At 33.3% G+C, this 12,118-nt stretch overlaps 1 protein-coding gene and 1 pseudogene across 1 annotated transcript; both read right to left on the bottom strand.

The window, feature by feature from the left end:
* Positions 1-959: 959 nt before the first annotated feature.
* Positions 960-1,905, bottom strand: LOC112829725 (olfactory receptor 10AG1-like; annotated as a pseudogene).
* Positions 1,906-6,637: 4,732 nt separating this feature from the next.
* LOC112829724 (olfactory receptor 10AG1-like) lies at positions 6,638-7,705 on the bottom strand. Its single transcript, XM_025879442.2, has one exon. The coding sequence runs from the start codon at positions 7,685-7,687 to the stop codon at positions 6,638-6,640; it is 1,050 nt and encodes a 349-aa protein (XP_025735227.2). The 5' UTR covers positions 7,688-7,705.
* Between the last annotated feature and the right edge of the window lie 4,413 nt (positions 7,706-12,118).

Genomic DNA, 12,118 nt, shown 5'->3' with positions numbered 1-12,118 from the left:
TCAATTTTTCTCCTGAATTTCCTTTGTTTGTAATTTGGAACACTTCTTTATATATGATGCATTTGAAACCCTCGTGTTGAAAAATGTCTCTCTGAATGGCTCCCTTGGACGAAGAAGTATTTATTTTATGCAGTTCAACTTATTAGTGTTTTCCACTATGGCTGCTAATTTTATTAAAATATTTTTCTCATCCAAGGTCAAAAAGATAATTATCCATTACCTTTGAAAAGATTCATTGTGTTGCATTTCAAATTCCGTTTTACTGAAAAGGTATTCAAAGTATTCAAAGTATCAAAGTATTCAAAGTATTTAAAGTATCTAGAATTTTTTTTTATAGATGACATGAAGTAAGGGTCAAGTTCTTTTCTCTTTCTTTCTTTCTTTCTTTCTTCTTTCTTTCTTTCCTTTCCACACTTACATCCATTTAAATCAATATGATTTAAAAGGCCATCTTTTCTACACTAGTCTGCAGTAAAAACTTGTACATGTTCAGATGTGTCCATATTCTATAGTCTTTCAACAAATATTCTTTAAAAGCTTCCCATATATACTAATCTTGGCTAGTTGATTTTTTAAGAAAATTATAATGATAAAGAGGGACAGGAACTAGAATATACATTAAGAATTTTAGGGAAAAATTTGGAACATGAATTACTAGATAAAAGGTACTATATATTTTAGTAAAATCTCAGATCAGTATTGAATTTGTGTTGACAGAAATTAGTCCACCAAATATGAAATTTAATGAAAAATTCATTTCTAGTTTTAAATACAACTACTTTGGATATAACCCTGCTACCAGAAAGTCCAACATAAAATGCCAAATTCAAGAATGAGTAAAGATAGTCAATTCATATTCAAGCAGGAAAGTAAGCTACAAAACAACTTCTGATTAGACAACAGCAAAATGAAGTGGAAAAACATAAATTAGTTCAAATCATTCACTAATGCAGGAAACATTAAGGTAGCCATTTTCTCAAGGTCATTACGAATCCTTATCTTCAGAGTGTATACCATGGGGTTAAACATCAGAATGACAATGGTATAGAAAGAGACATAAATTTGTCTGTTCTGAAAAATATGTTTGGATTTAGGTCATAAATATGTAACAATTTCAGACCTGTAGAATAAAGCCACAACTATGACATGAGATGATCAGGTGGAAAAAGCTTTGATTCATCCTGTTGCTGATGGCAACCTCAGGATGGTAGAGATTATTTTACTGTAGGATCCAAGTATCAACAGAAAATGGATCATAACAAAGAGCACAGTGACTGTCAAAGCCAACATCTCATCCAGGAAAGTGTCCCCACAGGCCAGTTGGAGTAGTGGGGGAATGTCACAGAAGAAGTAGCTGATTTGGTTAGACCCACAAAATGGTAGAGAAAATCTGGCATGTCCTCCCTATTTTGACTAGAACTCTACTGATCCAAGAGTCAGTCAACATCAGCTGGATACAGAGTTATGGTTCATAATTAGAGGACTTGGCAGAATATGACAAATGACCATATAGTGGTCATAGGCCATCACTGTCAGGAGAAAGCAATCTATGTTTCCAAGCATAAAAAAAGAACATATTTTTGTAACACAAGCAGAAAAAGAAATGTTTCTTTTCTGAATCCAAAGGTTAGGAGAATTCTACAAAGAATGACAAATACATAACAGATTTTCAGGAAGGAAAAAATAAAGAACCTGGTCAACTCTGGTTATGAGAATAATGATACCATTTCCCATAAAGATTATCACGTAGACAAGAAAAATATCACAAAAAGAAACATTCAGATTGGGAATTCAAGAAAATCCCAAAACAACAAATTCCATCATTGAAGTGAGATTTGCTTCTGTGTGTGTGTGTGTGTGTGTGTGTGTTTGTGTTCCATCTGTGAAAATAGTGAAATTATTCATTTATGCTCTTAGCTTAAACCATTTTCTATCCACTAGAGGAGTTTGAGGAATTAATATGTATCATTTATCTCCATTCAAATTCCAGCATTTGATATCCTAGCATCAAAGAGCAAAACTGAATCCAAAGGTGAATGTATGCTAAATCCTAAGCATATCAACATCGTTAACATATATTAGTTAGGTTTGAATTTTATAGTGTTCTAAAATAAGTGAAGAATATTAATACAAAATGAAATTGACAAAAAATAATTCATACTTTCTCTTCTAGGTTTAGTTATGCCTGCTTTTTCCTCCCTCAGGACAGTTTAAGTAAATACATTTTATATATATTATATAGATAATATATAATATAAATATATACAAATATGTATATAATCATATATATGCAAGAAATTTGTTTTAATAAGAAATTTATCTTTTCTCTCATAACTGAAACTCATATTTATTTCAAAATATACATGCTTTCAAAATACCAAGTTTCTTTTAAATAAAAACATCCCTTTTTTTCTACTGGTTTTATTTCTTTTTCATGTATCATCTTAACTTTTTGTTTACCATTCATTCTAATTTGCTTTTCCAGACATTCTGGACAAAGGCATTCTTATGGACAGTCACCCTATGGAATTCAGGCCCCCTGGTCATCCACCTTACCCCCATACCAGATCTTGGCAGGGAGCAAGAATGCTCTTGAGAAAGCAGCACCACTTAATTGTCCATTAATATTCATTGGAGAATATCCAAACTCAAATCGTGCATGTGAGACCCTTTTTTTTAATCTCCAGTTTTCTTAATGTTTCTCCCTTGATCTTCCACCTGAGCCTTGAATATAGCAACACTAGACTTCTATCATTATTACATGTGTGTGTTTTATTTGTGATTTATTAATTTTCCTTTTTTTTTCCTTTTAACTGACACAATCCTGACTGGAATATTAATTAATTATTTTTTAAAAGATTTACTTATTTATTTATTTATTATATGATGAAATCTCAGAGAGAGAGAGAACATGAGCATGCATGAAGGGGAAGAGGACCAGAGCGAGAGGGACAAGTAGACTCTGCTCCAACCCACAACCCTGAGATCATGACCTGAGCTGAAATTAAGAGTTGGATGCTTAACTATCTGGTCTGCGCCACCCAAGCACCCCTAATTAATCATTTTTTAATGGTTGTCCAAAATAAGTGTTCTTTCTTTTTTAAAAAAAGATTTTATTTACTTATTTGAGAGAGAGAATGACAGAGAGAGAGCATGAGAGGGAGGAAGTTCAGCGGGAGAGGCCAACTGAGCTGGGAGAAGGGGTCCGACACGGAACTCGATCCCGGGACTCCAGGATCATGACCCGAGCCAAAGGTCGTCGCCCAACCAAGTAAGCCAGCCAGGTGCTCCAAAATAAGCATTCTATTTCAATTTATACCTCCAGTCTGTGTTCAAAATAAATATTTTAAATAGAAAATTTATCAGAAGAAAAAAAAAAACTACAGTGGCTGCTATGGTTTCCAGTCTACTTCCTTAATCTGTGTGAAAATTATCTGTTGGATATAACTGAGACGTGTCAATTTACTCCCATGGCACGTTCTAATTTGCAATGAAATGTTTGGCTCATGTTCTTTCTTTCTTTTTTTCCCCTTTTCTCTCTCTCTCTCTCCCTCTGGTTCCAAGACAAAACTCCCCAGGCTTGCCTCAGTTTCTAAATTTTTAAATGAAAGTAAGATACATTTTCGATTGATTTTCAAAAAATTTCGAGAAAATCTTTTGCCTTTTTCTTTGAGTTATAATTGCAATAAATTATATTATGATTCTAAAATAACTGTAAAGGCATTGGGCAGATGTAATTAAGGTGAAATATTAGTTGACCTTAAATTAGGGAGGTTATCCAAGTGGGCTGACCTAATGACATAAGTCCTTAAAATCCAGGTATAGCTGTCTGATCCAGAAAAAGTAGCAAAGATTCAAGATGAGTGAAGTGGAAGAAGGAAGGAGGCAAGGAACGCTTTTGGCTTCCTGCAGCCCAGGGCTGGAGTGTTGGAAATGGTGGAAACTGGTACATATTATTTGCCTTTAAATAAAATCCTTGTGTGAGTACATTCTGTGGAGTCTGATGAATCCTTCCATCATCAAACTGGAGAAAAGAATGCAACTGTGCTTATTTTTTTTAGGGTTAATAATAACTATTTTCATGGATAGAAAATATTTGATTAATGATTTGGCATATTCAGAAATATATAATTTCTTAATTGGATCAATATGGTGAAATCTCAAAAAATTAACTCTTTTATTGTCATTAAGTCTTAATTTGATGTTTCATATAAGCTTTATTTAATGAGATTTAATTTCCAATATTTTTAGGTTTCTTTGGAAGATTTACATTTTTGCTTTTTTTATTCTCTTATTTTTTCAATTTGCAAATTATTATTGTCACAAGTACATAAAAGCATTTTTATACATCGTTTTTAGTACTGAAAGAGAGTAATGCCCAATTTATAAATTTACCATCTATTTAATCTCTGATAATCATGCACATTCATTTTTTTATTTTATTTGTAAAAGTCCAAAAAGTTCTATTTATTAATATTTGTATAATTTTGTATTCTATATTATCTTTCTGATTTGTCAAATCCTGAGAATCCCTTCATTAATTCTATACTCATTGACATTTTTCTCTTTTCTTCCTTTTTTGATTTGAAGATTGTCTTATTTATTATCATCATTCAATGATGACTGACAGGCATTTATTTTTAACTATGTCCAGTTTTATAATCTTAGATTTGTCCATCTTTACATCTATTGTAAAAGGCCTTTTAGTTAATTTTATTTTTATTTTCTTTTAGTTACTTTTAAAATAAATTACCCTAAATGTTATATATCCCAATTCCTTTTAGTTAATAAAAAAATCTGTTGATTCTTTCAAAAATCTAAGATGATTTGGCTGATATTGAAATTTCTCTGCTAGATGCTAAATATTCTTTAAGACTTCAGTAACAATAAGAAAGGGAGTAATGTAAGAGTTTTCTTTTATGAGTTTTATGTCTACCGAGTAAAAAGTTATTATTTCTCATAATTTACATATTCCATTCTTTTTGTAATACATCCAAACTATAAATAAAATATAATAAAAAATGAGAAATCACTGAAATCCTGGCAGTGTAAGGAAGTCAATATTTTCCTTAAATCCACACCCTCCCAAATACAAAGTGGGCTAATATGCATAACACCCACTATCGACTTGCACATGTAAAATATTGTATGAGATAATGGAATGCTAACCTTCTTCGTTTTATAAACATAGTTATGTTTTATACATACATTTACTTTCTCACATGTCAGGAAAGCTTGGAATTTCTTCAGTGAAGGGGCTCTAAAACATTGTCTTGGAAGGCTGTGTTTTACTATATGATGTAGATGTACTCCAGTGTCTTAATACGTTCCAACTGAGAGCACCTTCCCTTTGCTTCTTGTTTTCTTTTGCACTATAAAATAAACCTTTAATAAACACTCTTGAACAAACACACTTAATAAAAATTCTTAAACAAATACAGGCAATAATTATTCTTGGAAAATATTATTTCTACAAGATGAGTTTTCATTGATACAGTTTTTAAAATAAAAGGATAAGTATTTTGATTTTTAATTCAAAAGAAAAATGCCAAATTACTTCCCAGGAAGGATACAGAATTTATTCCAGAGGATTCAAACAGAAGCACTTCAATGAAAAGACTATTTCCATGGTGCATTACTTTCCTAGTAACCTATAGTAACAAAATATCATAAGTTGAATGGCTTACAACAACAAAGACTGAATCTCTCACAGTTCTAGAGTCCAGACTCCAAAAATCACAGTGTTGGCAGTCTCTCTTCATTCCCTCTAAAAGACCGAAGGGAGACTCATTCTTTATTTCTTCCAGCTCCTGGTGGCTCTTGATCTGTTTTTGGTTCTTGGTTGTATCACTTACATCTCTACCTCCACCTTCACATGGCGTTCTTCTCTGTGACTCTATTTTTTAAACTTCCTTTACCTTTCTGTCTGAGGACATTGGTCAAGGGATATAGTGCCCACCTTAAATCAGGGTGATCTCATTTCCTTGACTTGATTACATCCACAAAGTCTTTTTTCTTTTTTTCCAAATAAGGCACATTTGCAGATTCTAAATGGATATTTATTTTAGAGGGACCAACATTTCAATGTGCTACACATTCATTTGGATAGTTTATAGTGAAAATTCCAGAGATTTAGAATACTAAATAGATATTATCCAAGCAAAACCTGAAGCTACAAAGGGAGGGAATGACGTCACCAGAGTAAAGGGGAAAATTCTCAGGATTTGTAGTCTTAAAGCAGTATGGACAGTGACAAGAGATAGAAAGAAGGGCAAATGCAAAGAAAATACTAAGATTCTCCTGCTTCCACCATCTTGGCTATTGCTGGGTTTTGTCATTGGCTAAATTCAATCATAGGTACAAAGAATGGCAGCAAATACATCTGAAGGAATGGGAAGGTTAAAAAAAAGTGATCACAGCACATGACCCTAATCCTTGGTTATAAGACACACCGAGTTAACTATCATTGTATTGCTCAGGCAACCTCTTAACTCACTAGCTCACAGTAGAGGACAGATGGATCTTCAGATTAGACTGTTGCAATTGACATAATTTGTGCTTTGATTATACAGAAGCCCTTAACTTAATCCTATGAAACTAAGGTTCCTTAACATAATACGAAGATGCTATGACGGCGTTAATAATCATTATTGAGGAATAAAACCAGAAGACTTTTTTTTCTGTTGCCGCTACATGAGGAACCTATAAGCAAATTCTGTAAATTCAAGTATTTGAGTCCCGTTAATAATTTTGTTAGTAGTTTTCTCAGTGCTACCATGATGTCTTTGTTCCTCAGAGTATATATAATGGGATTCAATGTTGCGATCAAAACAGTGTAGAAAAGAGAGATCAATTTCCCAACTCCTTCAGATTGATTTGGTTTGGGTCGTAAATAAGTGATGGTAGCCGTTCCATAGAACGAAACTACAACCATCAGGTGAGAAGAACAGGTAGAGAAGGCTTTAGCTCTCCCTTTGGCTGATGACAATTTCAGAACGCTGGATATAATTTTGCCATAGGAGAAAACAATCAACAGAAATGGAACCATGATGAAGACCACTGCAACTACATAGATTGCTATCTCATTCACAAATGTGTCCCCACAGGCCAGCTTGAGTACTGGGGGGATGTCACAGAAGAAATGATTAATTGTGTTAGACCCACAAAAAGGCAGCGAGAAAATCTGGCATGTTTGCCCAATTACAACTGGAACCGCGCTGATCCAGGACGCAGTCACCAACTGGATACAGACCTTCTGGTTCATGACTAGAGTATAGTGCAGAGGGTTACAAATGGCCACGTAGCGGTCATAGGCCATCACTGTCAGGAGAAGACACTCTGAGCCTCCAAACATAAGGACAAAACACATTTGTGCAGCACAGGCAAAGAAAGAGATATTTCCTTTCTGGGTCAATAGGTCCATGAGCATTTTTGGGATAGTGACTGTTACATAACAGATTTCTAAGAAGGAAAAATTGCTAAGAAAAAAATACATGGGGGTCTGGAGAGCAGAGTCAATTCTTATTATCAATATTATGATGCTATTGCACATCAGGATAGTTAGGTAGATGACTAAAAATACCCCAAAAAGAATCCACTGGAGATTGGGAATATCAGAAAATCCCAAGAGAACAAACTCCACAATGGTGGTTATATTCAAAATTTCTGTTTTTAATTTGTTCTCCATCCGCAGATATGGTAAATTCAAGATAGTTAATACACTAACATTTTTTGTTTGTTTGTTTTAGAGAGTGCAAGCAGGGTTGGAGGGGAGGGAGAACAGAGAGAGAGAGAGAGAGAGAGAGAGGGAGAGAATCTCAAGCAAGCTCTGCACCAGAGTGGAGCTGGACACATGGATCAATCTCGTGACCCTGAGATCGTGACCAGAGTCGAAATCGGGGTCGGAAGCTTAATCAACTGAGCCACACGGGTGCCCTGATTCATTAACATTTTTGAACCACATTTTTCTCTCCTGTTACCTAGAGTAGATGCATGAATGTATTTATGTAATCTCAAATTATTTCCATCATTACTTTGCTCTGTTTCTAGGAAATGATATGTGAAACCTCAGAAATGAACTGATGTGCAGTTAAAATCAATTCAAGAAATAAAATCCTAATATATATGTTTTATACTTGCATGTAATAATACTAGAGATAATGAGAAGTGTGCATTGTTATTTACAGCATATTGTGCAGGAATAATATGTAGTTATTTCACCCCTATTAAAAGTGGAATTGTTTTTCTATTGCTTTTGTCTGGGTTCATCATTTTTTTTCTCTATTGGTTGGGTTATTCCATCTTCTTTCAATTCAAATATTTTCCCTTAAAATTTTGTTTAATTTTTATTCAAAATGAGTTTTAAATTTTCCCATTTATATTCCAATGAGACTCAATTTCTTAAGCCAATCCTTTGTTCCTGAGGGAATAAATATATGCAATATTATTGTTCTACTTTATGCACCTCTCCCATCACTTCTGCTAAATATTGAAAACATTAATCTCATCATGCTGCTCAATAACCTTCCCTATTAGCACACCCTGTGCAATGCATGATAAATATCAATTAAACTTTAATCCAATCAATAAAAATGACCCATTCATCACAATCTTTTTCCATATATTGCTCCTTACCTATGTAAGATTCCATTGCAACCAAATGCAACTCCCTTTCTTTATATCCCTTTTTTTAATGTAACCTATTAAAGTGCAACTTTTATTAAACCTAATTATTATTTATTCTGAGCATGCAAATGGTCAGAGCATTAGAATGAGACTAACACACACGCGCGTACACACACACACACACACACACACACACACACACTGTCTTACTTCACTTCATATTGTCATCTAATATTAGACAGTCAATACTGCTTAACAATTCCATTACACTTTATTAATATTTGTTCTCCAACTTTCCAAAACAAATATGTGTTTTCCTACTTCATCAAATCCACTACTCCCATCTCCACCTTATATCCCTGTCAACTGATGTTTTTGCCTTAATACTTTGATAAATAAAACTGAGCAAAAAATTTTTTTAAAAATAAAATAAATAAATAAAACTGAGCGAATTCTCTCATTCTTCCCATTTCCATTACAACTAGTTTTCAAAATTATCTTAAATGAATAATCTTTATAATAAATATAATAATTACTGTTATTGTACATATATCTAATATTACTTTATCATTAAGAAAGGTAAGAATTATATGGATTATGTTAAGTAGTGGGGAGTGCAGGGCAGGCTGCCTCAAAATATGCCAAATTGGCATAATGATTATTTTGTATTAAAGTTCCTTAAGAAACAGCCAGTGCAAGAACACCCTGACATACCCTTCTTTTGTCTCCAGAAAGCAGGAAATAAATTTCCCATATGAAAGGAGCTGTAGCAGGATGTAGAGAGACATTCTTATCTTCAGAGATAGGGAACTCAGGGTGGAAGAAACCTATTTAAACAAATCTTGTTACTTTTACTAATTACGACCCCAGCCCAAATTCTGTTTGGAATTCCTTTGTCTAAAATGCATAAAAGCAAAATGATCATTTCTTTAGGTCTCAATTTATTTACTGGGCTTCTGTGCACACAGAATTAAATTTTCTTTTCTCTTAATCCGTCTCATGTCAGTTTCTCTTAGGCCAGCCAGAAGGATCTTGAGGGATAGAGAAAAATATTTCCTCCCCAAGAGTTAACTCATTTTCAGATAAAGATATCAAAATTTTATGCTTTTCTATTTTGTTCTTTGTCTCTTGAGCCTCAAATTTAGAAGTATCCTTAAATAAAATAGTCTAGCAGCACAATTATAGCTTACCTTTATGGATTTGCATGAAGCTATCTATGTGAGAGTAGGTGTTTTGTAAACTGTAAATTTTTAAGTTATTTTTTTCTGTCAGTAATTCACTGTAATTCTACAGTACTATTGCTGGCTTCAAACATTAGTTGCTTTTAAATAGGAAGTCATCATGCTCATCCTGGGGGACATCTTCTCTCGTGTATCATTTTGATTTCCAGGAAACTTCTTCTGTTGAGCAATCATTTGAGTTTATTTTTTAAAAATTTCTCTGTAGATGACCTGTCCTTCTCTTCAGGCCTTTCTGGGCAAAAAGCTCCCCCACTTGGGGGGAGTCCCTAGGTGGAGAAATGCCACTTCATTGTCTAGTATTACTTTCAGGAAAAAGTTTAAAAATCTTTCTATTAGTTTTCATACCTTTAATAATTGGTGTGGATTTGCTTTTCTTACTTTCATTCTGTAATTCATCCAGATCTAGATCATCCACAACCTTGGGAAAAATGTGTCACATGTTTTATCAAATGAATGTGGTATGCTTGGTTCTTAAATATATTAGGTGGTGAGATCCATTTTCAGAAGTAGAGAGCTCTGTTTCTAGATTAAATTTTGTGGAAATTGAAGCATGTCGTGTCTGCTGACAAAAATCAAGATGGCTTTATGTTATGGCATCTACTCAGGCATCAGGGAAAGTATCTGACTGATTCAAAATGTAAACTACCTCAAAAATAAGCATTTTAAACAAAATTATTGAAGAAAGAAAGAGAGAGAAAAGAAAAAAAGAAACTTTCCTGTCAAAGTTATTTTCCTAATTCAGCTACTTCTAGGTAGGTATGGAGATAAAATTATCATGCATAAAGTTGCAAACTCAATATCTACTTCTACTTGCAATTATATTTGTTTCTTCCTTCCTGGTGTTCTTTGACTATTTGTGAAAATTGTGTGCTTCCATTTGTCAAAATAGTGCTTTCTATTTGTCCAGATAGTATGTTTCCAAAACTGCCTTTCCTTTCTGTATTTTAAGCCTGGTTCTCTTCACTATAACATGCTTCTTATACATTGGCCCTCTGTACTCTATTGTGACTAATTTGATATTGCTGGGGGACTTCCTTCATGTTTATATTCAAATAGGAACTTCATTCATGATTTGCCTCAAATAAGATGTCAGTTACTTACAGGCTGGGCATATTGAATGTCCATCCCCTATTGGAGTAGACTGAGCTAATCCCTATCCTATCCTTAAGACAGAAAATTGAGTGTTTCCTTATTCAATTAAGTATCACTATCACTAAAAAAATAATAATAATTTGAAAACTGAATGCCTTAGATATATCAGTGGTTTAACAAAATAAAGAAGCATCTTTCACTTTTACTACAGTACAATTTTGTGATTAGTAATTAAGAAACTATGGTTTCTTTCACCTAATGATCCCATTGTCCCACATCTTTGTAGTTCCTTATTGGACCTTCAGCATTCAGACAGCTGAGGGTAAAGATAGAAGATAAGGAAACCAATACGGTCTTAGGAGCCTCAGCACAGAATAGACACATCACTTCTATCCTGTGCTATTGTAGAAACTAATCACATGGTCTAATGTTAATATGAGAAGGCTAGGAAATATTGTTTACTACAAGTCAAAGAAATGGAAATATATTTGGAGAGCATCAAGTCAGACTCTGCCACAGGGTTCGTTTTCGGTCACTAGCAGTGTGCTATAGCATGCTATAACATGTAAACCTTTCGACTGAAGTTCTAACATAGCATTTACCTAACAGTAATTATTTGTGGTACATATCTATATTTTAGCATTTTTCAAGATATACTCATGTCTAATGCAATGTCATATTATTTTTATTCTTAAATTAGCAACATTATTGAGACATAGTTTATAGAAAATAAAGTACAACCTTTAAAATACATTCAATGAAATTTAAAATTTGATGAAATCCAACAAGTATATATATATATATATATATATATATATACACACTTGTGAAACTATCACCACATTCAAGATACAGAATATTCACATCATCTTGAAACATTCTGATGTACAGCCTCATAATCTATTTCCCTTCTATGCCCAACCCCAAGAAATCACAGATCATATTTCTGTAACTTTAGATCATTCATAATCAGTTAGAAAGAATAGAAAAGGAAAGGAAAGGAAAAGAAAGGAAAAAGAAAAGGGCTGACGAAATGAAAAAACAGCTTACAGCTAAGGGAGGGAAATCATCCTTTAACCATATGAGAAGACAGTCAAATCCATTCATGAAAAAGTAAAGGAATTTTATTTATTTATTTTTATTTATTTATTTATTTATTT

This window comes from Callorhinus ursinus, unplaced genomic scaffold (genome assembly GCF_003265705.2).
Source record: "Callorhinus ursinus isolate GAN/ISIS: 27379988/994484 unplaced genomic scaffold, GSC_fseal_2.0 scaffold21, whole genome shotgun sequence".
In the NCBI taxonomy this organism is placed as follows: Eukaryota; Metazoa; Chordata; class Mammalia; order Carnivora; family Otariidae; genus Callorhinus; species Callorhinus ursinus.
This window is presented reverse-complemented; position numbering and strand designations above follow the sequence as displayed.

Coding starts and splice junctions, on each gene's coding strand:
- LOC112829724 (XM_025879442.2), bottom strand. CDS start 7,687: ATGGAGAACAAATTAAAAACAGAAATTTTGAATATAACCACCATTGTG.